The sequence below is a fragment of the Cibotium barometz genome, chromosome 20, assembly GCF_041138505.1.
Source record: "Cibotium barometz isolate CiBa-2024 chromosome 20, ASM4113850v1, whole genome shotgun sequence".
Classification (NCBI taxonomy): domain Eukaryota; kingdom Viridiplantae; phylum Streptophyta; class Polypodiopsida; order Cyatheales; family Cibotiaceae; genus Cibotium; species Cibotium barometz.
The window spans coordinates 50,570,266-50,590,114 of NC_141065.1; the positions used below are offsets into that span (position 1 = coordinate 50,570,266).

The following is a 19,849-nucleotide window of genomic DNA, read 5'->3' on the forward strand; positions in this document are numbered from 1 at the left end:
ATCAAAGTATAATCCTTTTCTGTAAGCTTTCGTATGATACCCTTGCATCGAGTTTATGCTTGTGCAAGAGTAAAATGTTCATTAGACCTTTCGTGACTGAAGGGTGAAGCAAGTTCTTGATAAGTTGTTTCCGCCGATGATGCAGAAAATCACCACCAATTTCCTGTGTGTTCCACGAGCCAATCCTCATAAAGACAAGGACTGAAACTTTTGACCAGATCTCGTGGTCGATGATACACTTGCATTGAGTTTATGCTTGTGCAAGAGTAAAATGTTCATGGGACCTTTCGTGACTGAAGGGTGAAGCAAGTTCTTGATAAGTTGTTTCCGCCGATGATGCAGAAAATCACCACCAATTTCCTCTTGTGTTCCACGAGCCAATCCTCATAAAGACAAAGGACTGAAACTTTCGACCAGATCTCGTGGTCGATGTAGAAGGGGACCCTTCTTGGAGGCAGGAACATGTCTCACACGTAAGTGAGGGAGGGGAAATTCTCCAAGGAGAGGTCCACCTCTCCTTCCCCTTCCGGGGAGAAATCCTTTCTCTCAAAAGAAAGAGGCCTAGACAATGTACTAATGAAACTTGAGAAAGGGGCAGAGCCCATGCGAAATAGACAACGGAATCTACTTTGGATCTTCTAGTAGATAGTGCATTTAAAAAAGCTAGTGCTCCTCTTTCTCAATCTCCCCTATGTCACAGAATCGACAAATACTACAAGACTCTCATGATTGTGGATCCCTATATAGCCATGTCTCATATTTTAAACATTGTGATCACACTCTTATATGACCAATGATATTGCCCAAATCAGATTTAATGGGAAGTTCAGTTCTTGAAGTCTTTCAAAACCTGTGTCTAAAACCAGTCTGCCCTGTAGCTCACAAACGATATATCTCTGCAAATTTACGAATCAAAGATTCAAGAACTGAGGCATAGATCTTTGTCATTGTGTGGCTGACCATGTTTGTAATGTATTTGCTCTTATCCATGGGATTTCCAGCCTTAAAGATAGGAACAATGGTATTAGAGAATCGAGTATGAGGGAAACTCTGACACATTGCTTCATCGAAAAGTCTAGCTAACACTGGTACCAGAACGTTCTAAGCATAGCCGAAAAATAGGTTTGGAAAGACATGTTTCAGCCAGAATCTTTGAAGAGTGTTTGAAGTCATTACTTAGAAGGATGTTAATCATGAATTCAGCCTGAATTCTTAAGAAAGCCCTCTATTTTCAACGAATGAACCTTTTCTTTGCTCTTTTGGCATCCTTGACCAACATATCACCTCTGACTACTGCTTGCTGCAGTTGTTACCCATTGGCTTTGCATTCATAATCGTACCATTTATTCTGGGGAGTGACTTGCATTCAATCTGGGTGTAGACTTGGTCTTTTGAGGAAAAGATCTAGTTCTGCTTTGCTGAATAGACTGTGTGAGATATTGGACCTTGCCCTCTTGATGGTGGATGGTAGGAAGATTATCATATAGGTGACTTTCGTAAACTCCTTCCAATTGGTGGTCAAAGTAGAATTGTGTGAATGGTAGCATGATGTAGGGTTGATTTGCTTTCTGTGTGCTGGCAAGTCAGTATGTTTGATCTGGCATTGGGTGCAGGTTTTGGAAATGGCAGAGCCATTCTATCCGGTATCAAGTAGCTGGGAGCACAGGACCTGCTTTGGTTTTAATTCATGGTTTTGGTGCAAACTGGTACTTCGCCTCCCACATACTCATGGTATGAAATATCCAATATGGAATAGTTTGATATACATTTTTTCTGGAGTGCAAACAAGTTAAAAAAAAACTTTCATGCTTACATCCAAGTATATCAAGATTTGTGGAGTATTTACCTTAGTTTCTCTTGTAGTGAATTTGAAGAATTTTCTATTTTTGGATGCTTTTGCATACCCTTTCAATGGGTGGAGAAGGTTATCTTGAATATGGCCTCTGCCATTCATGCAATTGAGCTAAGCTGTTACAACAAAAATCTTACATGTTTGGAGCAGAATCATCCCCTTGATACATGCTAAGATATACTCTAAATTAATTACTTACATATCACATAACATGGATGAACTCATCAATCAATGGTGCATTAGAGCATGCATTATCACCTTGACTCTAGGGACCAAAATTGTGTTAGTCCCCTACCTTAGAAGCACAATTGTCTAGTCCCAACCCTGCTCTCATGGCTTTTATTGGGTGGTCCATTTTAGCTGGATCATTGCATATAATTGTTCTCTCTCAATTGCTCTCCATGCTCATCCCAAATGGAATCATTCTATGTGATGATTTAACTGTCAATCTCCCCCTGAGCAGCAAGGAGGGGTTGCCCAATTCTACAACCCAAGCTCTAATTAAAGAGTTAAAAATTTCAGGGCTGGCATGCGGATGTCTGCATGTGCAAAAATCCATTTCAAATTAGGCTTCTGGCATGAGCCATGATTTTTAGACGAAATGACACATGGAACAGGCAAGTTGAGATATCTTGAAGGGTTGAACCCTCATGGTTGTAATTTTTGTGTCAAACACTAGGGCAGCTGAGACTTGTGTATCCAGTGTGTAGGGTCCCATAGCTCATTATGTAGGGGTCAGATCTAAAATTTGACATTAGTCAAGATAAGGTATCTAGGGTCCTCTCGCATATGGTGCTATAAAAATGTTGTGCACCGCTGGATGGTTGCCATGTGTCATCTTGTGATTTATTTGAGACTAGGTTTAAGGTTTTCTAGTAATGCAAGTTTACTCAACCAACGCACACCCCCGTTTTCCTCCCCCCCTCTCCCATCCCCCCATGCACCCACCCACACCCACACCCACACACACCCACACCCACACCCACACCCACCCCCACCTCCCGTCCCTCCCCCACCTGCCACATCTCCTTATGTAGCCTTCCTGAGAGGGGCCAGCCAGAGAGGAAGTCCCCCTCTTTTGTTCTTGGTTTTCACCTCTCATGAGGGACCTCCTGTACTATACTGCCTCTATTAAGTATTGCAGTCTGTTTTATGCAGACATTTTCTTTTGACTAATGGAAGGATTTCTTTAAGGAAAGAGGGAGGGAGGGGAGGGGACGGGCACATTGGGGGCTGATAATGCCAATTTCCAAACAAGATGCTGCCCCCCCCCCCCTCCCCCCGCCGTGCCCCGCCCTTTCCTTCTCTGGAGAGTGAAGAAGGGACCTGGGCTAGGGTAAACGAAGGCTGTGTGATGTTTCTGCATCCTATTCGAGCTGCTTGCAAGGCGCTCCCATTGTCCACAAAGGGTTGTGGATGATGTCTCTCCAGATGAAGCAGACAGCTCCGCCGGCGGGGTGACGGATCCATCAATAGCCTTGCTGCATCAGGCCCACCAAATGTGCTAGGTGGCGATGCTGCTGATGAGTTCCCACCTCTGGCTCACACAGGACTTTGGGTCCATTGGGGCATGGGTATTGAGGAGGCATGGATGGATGAGATCCGAAAAGTGTGAGCTGAGGGCTGAGACGTGCGCCATCCTCCTTGTAGAGTAGAGCTGCCCCACCTCTGGCCCAAGAAATCACGCCCCACATGACGATGTGGCGAGTGCTGGGCTCGAAAGTGAACAAGCGGAGAATCCTCCACCAAACTTGCTGGGCCTTTGGACAATCTTGAAGGCAGTGTCGCTATGACTCCTGGAGGGCAGCGCCACAATGACTGCATGAAGTTGGATGGCCTGCAACAGCTAGATCACAAAGGTACAGTGGGCGAGAAGCAAAAGGTTGAGTGTAATCTTCTGAGGCGGAAAACTGTCTCAGGGCCAATGCCAGAAGTATGAGAGAAAACCGGGGAAGAGGCCCTGGGCCTGCCAGCAGCTGGCAGTGGCAGCAGGAATGCCATCTCTCTCTTGTAAGGAAATGTGGTGGCCCAACTGGGCGAATACTGAGAGAAAGGGATGCTAAGAGCCACCAGACGATGATAGTGTTATGCTAGCACTACTTGAGCCAGGAAAGGAGGTGGTTACCGGAGAGCCAGAGGCGCCACAGTGGGTTGTCTGCAACCTCAAAACATAAGGGGTCAATGTGCCACCTGCGATCATGAAAGCCAACTATCCTCACCCAATGGGGGGGGAGGGGTAGTCCTCCTCTGAGAGGGTGAAGTTGCCAGCCTCGGTTGCCAACTGCGAAAGCCAAATGGGCGTGGGGTGTTTGCAAACGACAGAAATGGCCAAGAACTTGCAGTTTGCGTGGCTAGATCTGATATGACCATAAGATATGTGGGAACGGGCCTACGGAAGAAAGTGGCTAGAGAGGAGGTCGGTGAGCTCCTTCCACAACATCAAGGGCTGGCGAATCACATGTGGGTGGTAATTCGAAGAGAGTAGGAGAGCAGAAGAGGCTAGGCACAAACATGTCCTGTGAAGAGGCACTTCCAGCCGGATTTTGTTTTTGTGGGGAAGGAGGGGGGGTGGGGGGGGGGGTGGGGTCGTTGCAGGGGGGAGAACCATACAAGGATTTGCTGTTTGCTCACATATTTTGCCTGCATCCCCACCCGCACTGGCCATGGATCTTGTCCACCGCTCCCATCTACAAACTGAGTGGTCACGGACATTAAACTTGCCTAGCTAGGCTTTGCTCTAAATCGTCTGGTCAATGATACCCAACCTGTCTTTGTGGAGGGGTTGGACAATAACTCTCTAGGCTACCTTGGCCCAGGTTGCCCGACAGGCTTCCCCGTCTTGTCCCTCTCTTCGATCATTGATATTTGAAGACTCCGTGCCCACTTGTGATCCTGTGCATAGCAGCATGGATGGTACATTTATTGTCATTAATTTCTTGTTTTGACAATCTGTCTACCCACGGACTTTGTGTACATCATTGAGCTCAATTTGGAAGACCCTTCATCTGTTGGCCCCTATAATGTTAGGGATGAGGGGCTCAACCTGACCAATGCTTGAGCAGGAGAATGCTCAGTAGGATATGATGTACCACATGGTGGCCAATAGAACTTTGTTGGTCACTACCACACGGCCTGCCAATGACAATCTTGCCGAGTGCGAATAAAGCAGCTTCCTCCAAACAGTTAGGAAGAGGGGGGCGATCTGCTGCTTTGGGGTGATGCCAATGCCCACGTGGCATCCGAGGCAACGAGCCGAGTGTCTTTGCATCGGAGATTCCCTACCGAGCTGGAAAGGTAGGATATGCAGTCTACTGCAAACACTGCATCTAAAAGTTCCTCCAGGGTACGGATGGGGAGAGTGAGTCTCTGAAGACGTGTGTCGTGTGCGTGCAGTAGACTGCTCATGGCTTCCACAAAGAAGAGGAAAAGTACTAAGGGGGCCAGGGGGCAGCCTTGACACAATGAGCGAGAGATAGGAAAATGCTCCCTCGTGCCCCCTGAATGAAGGATGTGGTTGTGGGCCGAGAGCAGAGGGCCAAACCCTCCTTATTTAGGGCCAAAAAGCCCATCTGGATCATGGTGCCCTTCAAGAAGGCCCTGTCAACTGGATCATTGGCATTCTTGAAAAGTCGAGGAGAAGCATCGCATGGTCCTCCTGCTGTATTTGCGTGGAGGGTGTCGCCTCCCAAAAGGTGAAGGCGTTATCTAGGATACTTTGATTTCAGGTAAAGTTTGTTTGCATGCCCTTTTTTGGGGATCAAGGGGGTGAGGTCCTCAGCATGCCTCTTAGGAAGTAACCTGTCCGCATGACCTCATTGAAAGGACCTCATTGAAAGCAGCCCATAGGCCGGCCGTCATGAGCTCTGACTGTTGCTAAAAAAGGGAGATTGGAAGGCCGTCCTTGCTCAAGCTCTTCTGACGACGGAAAGCTTGGAGAGCCCTCGATCTCAGTCTTGGTGAATGGTGAGTCGAGCGACATTTTTGCCCTCATGTGCTACCAGACCTTTTGGTGTGGCTATTATGAAGTGACGAGGGTGGGTGGACTGAGAGGAGTTGGTGGTAGAAATAAGTGACAATGGTGCAGACTTGGGGAGGCTGTGATGCCACCACCCATCTGGGTCGGCCGTGGGGGCGGCGGCGAATGCCGTTTCTGTGGATACCCATGCATGGTAACGGTACCCCACCCTCTGAGTCTCTATGGCCTCAAGAGTAGTGCAATTGGTCTCCATCTGTGTGCCCACCCAGGCACTAGAAGGGGTCTACACTTGAAGATGCCGAAGGGAGGCAAGTTTGCGATGCAGGCTCGTCCTGCTCACAGAAAGCCTCTAGTCGATCCTGGGCCGTCGACTGGAGGGAAGAAGTAATCTCTTGGAAGGGGGCATCCAAAGCCGCGATGGGTAAACTTGACTTTATTGATAGGTTGGGTGGTGCACGATCACTGTGACTGGCAGACACACTGGTCCCCATACTCTTTCTATGCAGATGACATGGTGCTTGTGTCAAATTCAACTGCAGGCCAAGGAGATTAAGCATAGACGCGGCATGCAAGGAATGCAAGAAGAGCTCAAGCATGGTGGTTCAAGTCGGCCTTTTTTCTTATCAGCCTCATGGCTAATCCCACCCCCCCCACGGGATGGGCGAACCATTATGCTGAGCTTGCGACCCTTTTTGCTGAAATTGAAAAAGACACAAAGACGACCCTCATTGCCTAAGTGTTTGGGTCTCATCCCTTCCGTCTCCAGGCCCGTGACTGGGTCCTTGCGGCGTTGCCCTCTGACCTTACTCTGCGCTTCAAGGATGTCAGATTACTTGGGAGAGGCTTCTTCCAAGTCGACTTTGAGCCTCTTTGGTACTGGAGGGCAGCCCGTTCTCTTTGGGCCCAAGGAAGATGTTCTTCCAACCTTATTCCAACTACTTCGATCCCGTGGCAGAAGACCGGAACAATGTCCCCATCACTCTCAGATTCCCAGGTCTTCCTCTTGCATATTGGCCTATGCTGGAGGCCATCGGGTCATCGTTTGGATAGGTCCTTCAGGTGCTGCCCTACCCTACCTTACCGACTTCATCAGCCCAGGTGGTCACTGCCTCGGTGGATGCTGTCCCCAGGGTTATGGTGCTCACTGGTTGTGATGAGCCTCTTAATGATTTTCTGTTGCTTCCAGGACCTAGTGGTCTTCTGAAGCAACGTATGGAGGTTGCTGGTAAACTTGACCAGTGCCGGGTTTGTCACCAGCAGGGGCACTTTGCCTGGGATTGCCCTAGAGCTAGCGGCCGTAAGAGGCAGCACAAACATGCCTCCCCCTCGACACAGCCTATGGCCCCAGCCCGTCCAGTGGTCTGTCAGGTGTGGCGGGTCGTGTCATGTGCCCATCCTCCGCGTGGGGACAGTGAGACCCCTCCCTCAGGTCATGCACAGCGGGATGGTGATGCTTTGGATCATAGTGGTGAGACCGCTGGATCATCCGTGCAGAAGGATGGTGCCTCAGGCCAGGATGACTTTGTTGAGTCCTCCCTGCACGGGCAGGGCAGTTTGCAGGATGTACAGGGCTTGAAAGATCATGCAGATAAACAACAGAATGCAGAACAAGATGTATCAGGTCACGGTGCCTTGTATGGCAATCATGTATCTCGTATTTATGCGGACATTGTGCAGAGTCCTAGACATGGGAATGACAGTGGACTTTGTCCCAAAGATTACCCCCTCCTTCAGCATTATGAGAGAAGGGCTCCGATCCTGGCCCAGTGTTTTCTTCGGTCACAGGTAAAAACTCCATCTTGTCCATGAGGATTGTCTCATGGAATGTGCAGGGCCTAGGGGGCTTCCCACCCGTAGTGGGAAGGGCCTTGTGAAGGACCAGCTCCATCAAGGAGTCACAGGTGGAAATATGGATGTACTTTTGATGCAGGAGCACCAATCGGATAGGCTCCAATGCTGCAAAACTGGCAAGTTTCTTTCGGGCTTTACTTTTTGGTCTGGGCCAGTTGGAACCAAAGGAGGTGTTTGCATTTCAGTTGCAGCTTCCCTCTTGCCTCATGTTGTTGGATCTGGTGTTATCATACCTGCTAGGGCTCAGTGGATTATGATCATGCATGAGGGTCAGAAGTTAGGCATCTTGAATATCTATGCACCTAATTTGAGAGGTGAAAGGGTGGCCTTTTGGGACACCATCACAGGGCTCCTCCCCCAGGTTGATCATTGGATAGTTGGAGGAGATTTCAATATGGTTGAGCTGCCTTCCGACAAACAGGGTGGCCGTGAGGGCAGAATTCACCCCTTGGAGCATGCCTCATGGGAGAGATTTACACTTTTTTTATATGGCAGGGATTGTTAGATAGAGGATGACTTCCAGAGGAGGCCTAATTCTCTCTCTTACTCTTGGCATAATCGCAGGAGGGGGAATGATTGCATTTTTGCACGGCTGGATAGATTCTATGTGGATGATTGGGCCCTCGATAGGGGGTCACTATCGCTATTATGCCCGGCACCACCACATCAGATCACTGCCCAGTTGTTCTTTGTCTCAGGGAACCTGGGACTCAGAATGCCTCCCCTTGTGTTCGCATCCCTGATTCTTTTTATTTGGATGCAAAGACCTCACTTGTGATCAGAGAGATTTGGAGGTCATGTGATGATCCTGACCCTCGCCATAGGGTTACCATGGCTCTGGAAAGGACCAGCCAGCACTATCAATCTGTTGCGTTGGCCAAGAAACACGAGATCTGGGAAAAGGAGAGAGCTATCAGACGGAGGATTGCGGTGCTTCAGAGGGAACATGAGAAGCATCCTCATTCTCCTTGGATTTCAGATCTTTTATCTACAGTCAGAGCTGAGCTGCAGGTGGTCTTGGATAGGCGTTCTGAGTTCTCGTTTCACGCTACTGAGGCATTCTGGGTACAGATGGGTGACAGATGCAACACACAGGCGGCTAATGCAAGCGCTGACATGGCAGACTGCAGGCTGGGCTGCAGGCGATGACAGGGCACAAGTGCATGTGTGGCTAGACTACAGGTGACGTGGCGGCTGACTGCACAGTCAGTTGACGTGGCACACGCGCTGCCACGTGTCAGAAGTAGACGCTGGCTAGCAGTCCAGCAGGCGCAGCTAAACACAAGGAAAAGGTGCCGGGCGGCAAAAGCGCAAGAGAAACGCCAGGCAGCCAAAAACGTGAAGAATCCCGCATATTCAGCATATAGGCAGCATATTCAGCAGTACAGATCCATTTGGATCTCATTGTAACCGCATTCTTCATATAATATAGCTGCATTGCATTGACACATATCTGTTTGTCTCTTAAACATCATTAAGTGCAGTTTAGTTAGACTAAGGTTGTGTTTACGACGGTCATAAGCTCTCACATGTCACACGGTTACACCTTCCCTCCATAGGTGGTTAAGGTGGCTTTGCACCTCCTAGGTGGTTACACCTTCAACACAGGCAGCTCCTCCTCCTCCTCCTCGACAGGCTGCTGTATCTTGGTGTCCACCACTAGTAGCTGCACACAGACACCTCGGGTATTGGTCTTCCATCTGCGAGCTACAAGTAAGTGAATTCAGATTTAAGTAGAGAACTTTGTTGTAAATCTGATAAAGGATTCTCTACGGCTAACACCCGTTCGGTGTCGGGTAGTCCAAGCTTTTGGAGAACCACGGTCCAAAGGTGCCGAGATCGGGAGAGCCAGGCGTTAGTACGGGAGCGCATGTTTGTGCGTGGTCCTGGAACACCAGTGGGGCGCTCTCTGCGGATTCTAGTGAAGGCACAGGACCGTAGAGACTGGACCACTCAAGTGGTCGCTCTCCTTCGAACATCTACTTCGAACCTTTTGTTTGGTACTGTATTCATTTGTACATGGACATCATCTGGTTCATTGAACCCATGGAGCATTGTATTTGTTAAATACTCCCAATAATATATCATATATTGAGGGGGGGTCGGCCCGTTCCGGCCCTTGTGCTGGTGTCCATCTATTTCATTTCAATTTTCAGTTGTTATTAAGTTGTCCATTTCAAATTGTGAAATTAAGTTGTGCTATTACGCGTGTGGGTGTCCAACGGAGTCTATTCCCACTTGACGGGATCGGTTTCAGACAACCCATTTTGTGGAATGATTTGATCGTGGATGAGCATGGTAGATCTCTTGATGCTGCCACACATATCCATTGGGCTGCTTGGGAGATATTTTTTCCTTCTGTCTTGGAGCGGAAGAGGTTTAAGAGAGGGTTGGCCTTACTCAGCACTTGAGGGGAGCTAGTCGAGGGTTATGCAAATTGATGCAGCCATACCCAACCATTGGGTTACAGGGGCTTTTCTAGATGGATCTCCTCACTTGTGGTTTGGGGTTTTTTCAGGGATACTCACGAGGGAAGGGTGAGGTACCATTTTTCTTTTCTATTCTCGATGGGTGGCAGTTGGAGAAATGTATGGTGTAGGATATGGTTGAGGGCCCAGTGGTTTGGCCCATGAGAGTTGTTGTCAAAGCAGGGAAGCACTTTTATATTGACCCCCCACTAGAGATGATCATAGATGCTTCTTGCCTTTGGCTGTTTGGTGGATTCCGTATCAGGCATTTGCCTTGGGATCCCGGTCACCAATCCGATGAAAAGAGTGCCTTTCTATAGCTACACTGTGAGGAATGCCAAGCAGCTTGTCTTGGGACAAATTCAGAGAGTCCATACCCTTAGACCTCATTGGGAGTCCTATGGTATTACCTTTGACATTCAGAGGAGTTTCTGGCGGAGGCTGTGGCACTCTTACAGGAAGGCACAAATCTCCTCATTCTTTTGGATTTCACTACATGGTGGACTGGCCACCAACTAGTGGAAATCGGTTTGTTGGTGTTAGCCCAACTTGCCTGAGATGTGCAGGAGCTTCAGAGACAATTTATCACTGCCTATGGGAATGCAGGGAAGCATAGAGGATTTGTACTGTGATAGCACACCTATTTGGCAGGATTAGTAAGGATGCCTACATATCTTTTGGTGCTATCATTTGGTTGACTCAGTTGGGCCCCCAGCTTAGGTATGAGGGGGACGACAGGAGTCACGTCATTTTAATCAGGCAAGGAGTTGCTTAGCGAGGTTGCTTTCAGGATTTGCCAGATTCGGGATACGCCTCGCTGGCACAGAGATTGGACAGTGCATGGGAGATTATTGCTAGTATTACAGCCTGGCACATCTGGAAGGCTAGATGCACTTAGGCCATAGAGGGCACTATTGTCTTGGACCCACAATGTCTTTGCAAGATTTGGAGTGATATTATCCATACCCTTATGGCAACCTGGGCCAGAATCCAGGGATCTTCGAGGGCCGTAGAGAGAAAGCGTGGCCAGTTTATGAGAGAGTGGGATCATGGTCTGTCTATTCTTCGTTTCCACTTATATGGGACCTTGTTGGCAACACAAGGCACCTGATTGGTTGAGATCTCCACCTAGTTTGGTTTGAAATCTCCCTTTTGTATATTTTTTCATACTTAATAGAAGTCTCTTCTCCGAAAAAAAAAGAAAAAAAAATCTACTGAAGAGGGGCCAATGATTCAGGGTTCTGCACGGATTAGGGTTTCGTTTTCGTTGTGTTCTAGTGCATGGATTAGGGATTCTCCATATTCTGTGCTTTGCAAAATTAGGGTTTTGCATCCTGCTGTGCTGAATTAGGGTTTTCAGGCAGTTGGTTATTTGATTAAAAATTGGCTACTCACAAGAGCGACCAGCTCCTTGTACTGCTGTGCCCACTCCTCTCACGCCATTCATCCTGTGACTGCTGTGCCCATCTCTTTCACGTCATTCTCCTCCCTGCCCGCTTAACTGTGCCCCCTTCTTACCCGCCTCGTCGTCCAGCCTGCCTCTGCTACACCCCTTCTCTCATGCCATTCGGCCCACCTTTGCTGCGCCCACCTCTCTCATGCCTTTGAGTTTGCCATTCTCCCTCTCACGCCATTCAGCCCACCATCCTCCTTGCCTAGCTGTGCATATGTGTGTCTCCACCTTCCAGCCTTCTCCATCCAACCCGCCCCTTCCTCTCTGCTAATCCCAATTAGAATGGAAGGCCAACTTAAACACAGTGCGAATTGTCCGTAGATGCCAGCGCAGGCAAAAAAAAAGAGTAGGAGAGGCAGAGGCGAGCTCTAGGTTCTCCAGCATGATATTTAACAGGAAACACAACAAACCCTTATCAGCCGGATTTACGGCTCTTAACCTGCCCGCTCTCAAGTTCGGGATTGGTTTCTGGTAGCTCTCCCCACTGAGCTGACTGAGCATATACTGGTCTACTTGGTAGAGTTGGTTTCCAAGTAGACTTTGATTCTCCAGAAGCCACATCCCTGGCTGTAGCTTGCAGCCATCTTCCCCTTGGTCAAAAAAAAGATTTTCTTCAAATATCATATAGATTTTGATCTTGTGGCAGAGGGCCAGCAATTCACCCCCATCTCACTCAGTTTCTGAGGTCCGTAGGTGCTGATTTTGGTCAGGTTTTTGAGGTCCCTTCCCTCCCTGGACTACCCTTATCTGCCTCAGCAGCGGTCACTGGCAGCGCTGATGGGGGCCCAGAGTTATTGTCTTGTTTCTGATCCTTCCATTTCAAATGATCACATCATTTTGCAGTGAGGTAGAAGATGGAGATTGCTGGGAAACCGGATTCTGTCGACAACAGGGCTGTTGGATACCAATGCTTCACCCTCATATTGTATTGTCCAAGCACCAGCTCGCTCATGTTTATATGGCCCCCATTATGAGGAGTATCCATGGTTGAGCAGTCCAGGCGCCCGACATCCCCATATATTCACATAGGAAGGTGGCCTAGGAGGCCAGATGGTCTAGAGACGGCTTGGATTAGATTTGGCACACTGCCAAATGGGCTACCTGGTACACTGGACCGTTAGTTATCTCATAATGGTCACACATGGAGTAGGTAGACTTTACTCTTGGACACCATATCTTGAAATTGCGGGGCTTGAACGGGGTCCAAGATGAGCCCGGATGGGTGTGGGATTGCTATGCAGTATCTAGCACATCTTTATGGGCCGAGTCTATAGCACGGACGGTGGCACCGACTATGACCATGGACATACGTAGTCATGTCATGGCCGCCCCGCATATACAGGCCTATATAGATGCATGGCTAGCCCCTTCTTCACACTGTGAGTTTACTCCCTAGCTTCTACTAGCATACATGCCTCTTTCTTAGCAGTTCCATATCAGCCATCGAAGCCCGCTTTATAGGAGCACACGGGTGTGGGGGCTTTGCCATCTATTGTATCACTTTAGTAATACAATATTTTTCTTTATCCCTATTATTGTGCAATTTGAGTTTTAAAGTTTTGTACTTTGAAAGATCCTACTTCTTGTGTATACATTCTTGTGTATACACTGCATGTTGTATTCTCTTACAAGGGCCACACATTGCTAGGAGTTGGCCTAGAAAGATCCTACTTCTTGTGAGTGTTCTCTTGTATACACCAAATGTTGTATCCCCTTACAAGGGCCATACATTGCTGATTGCTCATATTGGCTATACCTACATCTAGACTCACATCTGTTGACTCACATCTTTAGACTCATGGCTTACGTCTCTATACTCTCACGTGTTGACTCACATCTTTGGCTTGGTTTTTGGAGTTTTTTGGACTTGGTAGGGATTAATTAAGGGCTCTTGCTTGGCGATTGTTCCTTCTCTAGCTGCCTTGTGGATATCATATATCCGATATATGATGAAAGAGTAAAAATACCCTTAATATAAAGGGCTTATTAAGCCCTTGGATCCCTTAATCCTCCGCCTTTATGGTGGCTTGCATGGCTTTGAGGAGGGAAGGGGGGGCCCTGGCCGCGTCTGAGGCCACTTGTCCGTGCTTGTCTACTTTGTGCGCTCAATCTTTTGACATGGTATCAGAGCCAGGTTCTGAGCTCCTGCCTCGTTGGTAAAGCTATAGGGCAGCCAAGCCAAGCCCATGTGCCTCTCAACCGCTAAGTCTACCATGTGCCTTTGAGCCAAGTTGTAGAGCCAAGCCAAGCATTCATCACCTCTGAGTGCAAGCATAACTTCTGTGCCAAGCCATCTCGTCGAGCTACAGCCGCTGTCGTAGTGTGAACGTGGAGCCGAGTCGGACGATAGGATGATGTTTGCGATCGTTCCTCCTCTAGCTGCCATGTGGATATCATATATCCCATATATGATGAAAGGGTAAAAATACCCTTAATATAAAGGGCTAATTAAGCCCTTGGATCCCTTAACTCTCCACCTTTATGGTGGCTTGCATGGGTTGAGGAGGCCTGGCTACATCTGAGGTTGCCTGTTTGTGTTTGTCTGCTGCATGCGCTCAATCTTCTGGCAGTTCCTACTGCTAGGTAATGGGGTTTATGCAAGTGTTTAAGTGTTTTTTGCTTTTTTTTGTTGATTTTGCATGCTATAAGCTACAAATTCCAACAATGTATGAGAAAATATGAAATGTATGAACAAAGATTATCTATCCCATTCTAATCCACACCTAATGGAGCTTAATGCTTATGTTTTCGGAGTGGATTCCACTCCTAATTACAATTTCTTGATTCATTGAAATCTAAGCCTTCTGGGGCCCAAAATCATGCAAACCACCAAGAAACCAGGGTTTTTCTTCCAAGGTATGAAACTAGAATGCCCTAATGTACATAAGCTTCAAACGAAACTCCAAAACCACAACTAAACAAATCTATTCAAGTCAAAAGCTTATCTTATCCTTGCCGAAGCATGTGTTGTTGGGACTTGCCTTAGAGCCATAAATGCAAGGGAGAGCTCTCTATGCCTAGATGGAGGCAACAAGAGATGGTTCTTCTCGAAGGTTCTCTATTACAAAAGGCAGAAGCTAATGCAAGAAGACAATCTACGATCAGTTGGAGGTTCTATCTAGCAAACGTTCATCAAACATGCAAGATTCAATAGCATACATACAAGCAAAAAGAGGAAAAAGAAGAGCTCACAAGTAAACTATTGCAAGGGAATGATTATCTATTGCTTATTGTTAAAAAATGACACATACAAATAACTAGTTTTCACTCGAGGCCGGCTAAACTTAAAAATGGTTCAACCTCTATTCTAGTCTTAAGCAACTATGTACATGGAATTCGTAGACTTGCTCTATATGACATAAAGCACAAGGTAAGGCCTCTTTATATGTTCCAATGTCATCTTACAAAAGATAAATGCCTGTTTGAGGGGGTAAGATGACAAAGCACCTTACAGTAGGTGGGGCGGGTGAAACCATGTTAACCTATGGAGTGGTTAACATACCTCCCTTCCTAATCGTGACTGTGTCCTCGCCTCACCCAAGTTGGTGGTGAAGTTCTTGCGGGAGTGGAAAGGTGTGGATGGTCCAAGATACGCCATGAAGTTAGCGTGGCCAATGTTAAGTGGTATGGTTTGGGACCGATCTACAACTGAATGTAGGGAGAAGTGGAGGAAAGCTTTGGGTGGCCCTAATGGTAGATGACATGTCGAGGCGGCATGGAAAGGGATAGGTGATGTAGAGGTTCTTCATGTTAGGCCTCCGTTGGCTATGGAAGTGGCATGGACTCTTCAACATGAGGTAGTTGGTAGAAGCGGTCCGCACCGTGTGATTGGCAGAATGAGGGCGAGAGCCAAGTTGTGGTGATGTGGAAGTGGAGTCGAAGTAGAGGTTGCATACAATGAAAGCTCTTTGGAGGAACCTGGAAGGTCAAGGATTCTCCAGGTGATGGGTTATACCATGGGCCAGGCTTGTACGAGCCATCGTTCCTCATCCAGAGAGGTATGCAGCTTCTCTTTCCCACTCTAGCTCAACTAAAGTGAGAAGTCGATCCACCCATGCATCTTGATCTCCTAGTCCACCTTTTCCATGTAGCCGCATTGTTGGAATGTTGAGCTCAATAGGCTGCAATGCTTCTTGACCATAAACCAAGTGAAAGGGCGTAAACCCCGTTGCTTCTCGGTAGGTAGTCCGGTATGCCCATAGTGCTCCATCAAGGAACTCGTCCCAAAGCTTCGTCTTGTTCTTCACCATCTTCCTTATGATTCTTGCAATGACATCATTAGCCTTCTCTACTAACCCATTTGATTGGGGATAGTAGGGTGTGCTATGACGATGTGAAATATGAAGCTCTTCACAAACTTCGGTGAGCAAACCTTTTCTAAAACCTGGACCATTGTCAGAAACAATCTCCAAGGGTGTGCCAAATCTGCAACATATATGAGTGTAAACAAATTTGCTTACAGTCTTTTCATTCACCCTTGCCATACTTTGAGCATCCACCCACCTAGTCATGTAGTCTATGGCCACTAAGATGTACAATTTTTCATTTTTAGTTCTAGGTAGTGGACCCATAGCATCAATGTCCCATTTTTCAAATGGACCACTTGCAATGACTAATTGGCGTGGACCATGTAGCAACCTCTTATTACCATTGACTTGGCAGTTATGACAGCTCCTACACCAATGTTGTGTTAGAAGTCATCTCCTGTCTAGATTTATACACCAGGGCCTTTGTTGTGGGTGTGCCCGCCCTTATGAGGTGTTTTCCCATTTTTCCCCACTCTCCGTATTTTTTCCCTATTTTTTTCATTTTTCCTGAGGCTTGGGAGGGCTGCCAGAGGGTGCCAAGAGCAATACAGTGCTGGTCGACTGGGTGTTTATCAGTCGTGGGCACTCTTGCTGCTGGCCGACTGGTTTTCATCAGTCGTGGTTGGGCACCAGTTTGCTGGCCGACTGCATTTATGCAGTCGTGGGACCTCTTTCTTCAATCGTGGACACTTTAGTGCTGGCCGACTGCCCTCTAGGGAGGTATATATAGGCCCCCAGCCCCCATACCTCATTTGTATCATTTCTCGGGATCTTCTTGTGTATATAGAGCAGAGTTACACGCCTACATCTCTCTCTCTCTTGTGCTGTTTTTCTGCCTGCGTTTTTGCTCTTGTGTTCCCAGATCTAGTCATCATCTCCGCTGCATATTCTGACATGGTATCAGAGCCCTAGGCTCTAGATAGGTCTTGGGATTTGTGTGAGCAAGAGGGGGACTGTTTTGTGGCTGATTGGTGGACTGTTTTGGACTGTTCGGGAAGAGGAGAAGCAAGAGGAAGACGGGCTGATTTGCTGGACAGCCACTTGCAGGTTTTAGTTCTTCTTTGTTCCCACCCACCCACCCTTTTCAGAGTACATCCCCGCTATGGCAGATCTGTTTGAGATGGCCGAGAGACATGTGAAGATCCCGACACTCCCCACGTTCCCGGTGGACCGTCGGTTGGACGGGAGCAACTACGGCATATGGAAGGTGATGATGGAATCTGTTCTGGAGTCGTACGACCTCGCCGATTTCGTCGTTGTTGGTGTTCCACGGCCGGAAGTAGAGGAAGGGGAGTTACCGTCAACCCGAAAGGACCGGGAGGCCCAGACACAGATGTGGGATCGTGTCAACGCCAGGGTCCGTTCGTTTATTTCCTCAACTGCACACCACAGGTAATCAATCATGTAAAGCACATGACGCTGGCCAGAGGTATATGGCAGCATTTGGCTTCTCTGTACAATAGGGTATCACCCATGAAGAGGATTTCCTTGGAAGTACAGATGCGGGTTATGAGCCCTGCAAAGTCGTCGACGATGCGGGAGCATATTAACAAGCTGCAGGCTCTTCAGCAGGAAGTTCTTCAGACTGGGAAGGAGTTATCGTCAGAGGACATGGCCATAACGTTGCTGTCACATTTGCCCTCTTCGTACTCAGCATTTAACTCGTCTTTGATTACCAGTGGCAGGCTCAGCACCATCACGTGGGAGGAGCTTATGCCCATGGTCCTGGACCAGGAGGAACGATTCACGAACCCTCCTCAGGGTGGAGGTTCGGAGGCCTTTACTGGCCAACGGTCGAAAGGCCGTAACTCGGGCAAAGAGAAGGCTTCATCGGAGAAGTCTTCTGAGAAGAAGTCCGACGCTGACCGTGAGAAGCTGAAGGCAGAGAGGACCTGTAATGATTGTGGCGAGAAAGGCCACTACTGGAGGCAGTGTCTCAAGCGGAAGACCGAGAAGGGTGAAGACTCCTCAGCAGCAATCATGAAGACTCCGGCTTTTGTGCACCTGGAGGTGATGGACACCGAAGCTTCATTTTCTTTAGGCAGGGAGGAGATTGGAGGACTCTCCGCAACGGCGGATACTCGGGAGTGGATTCTCGATAGTGGTGCTTCCAGGCACATGACTCCTTCCCGTTCCAGTTTACAGGATCTCTGCAGGCTTTCTGGTCATATTCTTACTGGGGATACGTCCACTATCCTAGTTCACAGTGAGGGTAGGATGGAGATAGTTCCCGATGGCAGAGAGGGGAAGCATTCCTCCCAGGTGTTGTATGTTCCGGCACTTGGTTTTCATCTGTTGTCAGTGCATCAGGTTTGCAAGACTGGCGTACGGGTGGAGTTTGATGAGCATTTTGTTGCTCTCCGGGACAAAGCAACAGGCCAAGTGGTTTGGGAAGGTGGAGTGGAGAATGGAGTTTACAGGCTTTCAGCACTCTCTCTCCCAGGTCCTCAGGATTGTGATGAGTGGCAGTCTGGTAATGGCTACTCAAGTGTGGATACGCTGCAGGTGCGGGCTTTCCGAGACCAGGTGGTGGATAGCTTGCCAATAGATGGCAGCAGTTGGCAGGAACTTTCCAGTACTGATGTTGGTAGTTCTTGTGTTCGTGAGTCAGAGGAAGCTGAACAGGTCACTTATGCTCTGATGTCTCGTAGTGTTCGGGACATAGAACTTCCAGTAGTTGAGGATGTTCTTTCAACGGGGACCTTTCGGAAAGCCAGGCAGGTGGCAGGTGCTTACTTGCAGAAGGAGGTGGTTTCTCCAGGCTTTGTGGTTCCGGATTCATAGGGGGTGGTTGACAGGTTTCATCAGGTTTCCAAGACTTGCTTGTACACCGTAATAGGTGTTGATCCTTGTGAGCAGTGTGATGTCTCTATTACTCAGAAGCTGTATGGTTCATTGATCTGGTTGGACGGGAGCTTCTTGATGAGGCAGTTGAGCTCTTAGTTGCAGATGTCTCTTTGGGAGGCAGGATTGCGTTTCCTGTGGTTTCTGCGGCATGCGAAGGATCATGGACTCTTGTACACAGAAGGGGGGTTGCTGGATGGAGTCCGACTCTGCGGTTGGAGTGACTCGGTTTGGGGAGGAGATCCGGACACGAGGAGATCTACTTATGGCCCAGGAGCAGTTTTACGGAGCAGGAGGAGGTTACATTGCAGGTTTGGGCTTCCATTGGAGGAACCCATGGTCATCCAGAGGCACTTTGTTCGTGAACAGATCGTTGCTGATGACATCTTGCTAGAGTTCTGTTTGACGGAGGACAATACGGTGGACCTCTTCACGAAGTCGCTCTCTCAGGCTTTGCTCAGGCGGGTTCCCAGCTCCCAGTGGTTGGTTACACAGCGAGCTGAGAGGGGGTGTTAGAAGTCATCTCCTGTCTAGATTTATACACCAAGGCCTTTGTTGTGGGTGTGCCCGCCCTTATGAGGTGTTTTCCCATTTTTCCCCACTCTCCGTATTTTTCCCCTATTTTTTCCATTTTTTCTGGGGCTTGAGAGGGCTGCCAGAGGGTGCCAAGAGCAGTACAGTGCTGGCCGACTGGGTGTTTATCAGTCGTGGGCACTCTTGCTGCTGGCCGACTGGTTTTCATCAGTCGTGGGCACCTGTTTGCTGGCCGACTGCATTTATGCAGTCGTGGGATCTCTTTCTTCAGTCGTGGACACTTTAGTGCTGGCCGACTGCCCTCTAGGGAGGTATATATAGGCCCCCAGTCCCCATACCTCATTTGTATCATTTCTCGGGATCTTCTTGTGTATATAGAGCAGAGTTACACGCCTACATCTCTCTCTCTCTTGTGCTGTTTTTCTGCCTGCGTTTTTGCTCTTGTGTTCCCAGATCTAGTCATCATCTCCGCTGCATATTCTGACATGTTGGACATCCACATGTAAGCTTGGCCAAACAAATCCAGCAAGCAAAATCTTTTTCACAGTTAGTTCTTAAGCAAAA

At 48.3% G+C, this 19,849-nt stretch overlaps 1 protein-coding gene across 2 annotated transcripts in view; it reads left to right on the top strand.

Moving 5' to 3' along the window:
• Positions 1-19,849, top strand: part of LOC147627988 (alpha/beta-Hydrolases superfamily protein) — an 89,359-nt gene that overhangs the window by 13,213 nt on the left and 56,297 nt on the right. The window contains exon 2 of one of the 2 annotated variants that reach the window (XM_086814958.1): positions 1,614-1,706. In XM_086814958.1, the coding sequence (XP_086671084.1) occupies positions 1,614-1,706 (93 nt within the window). Of the gene's footprint in view, positions 1-1,613; positions 1,732-19,849 lie in introns of both variants that reach the window. The other variant, XM_086814959.1, reaches the window with a different exon arrangement.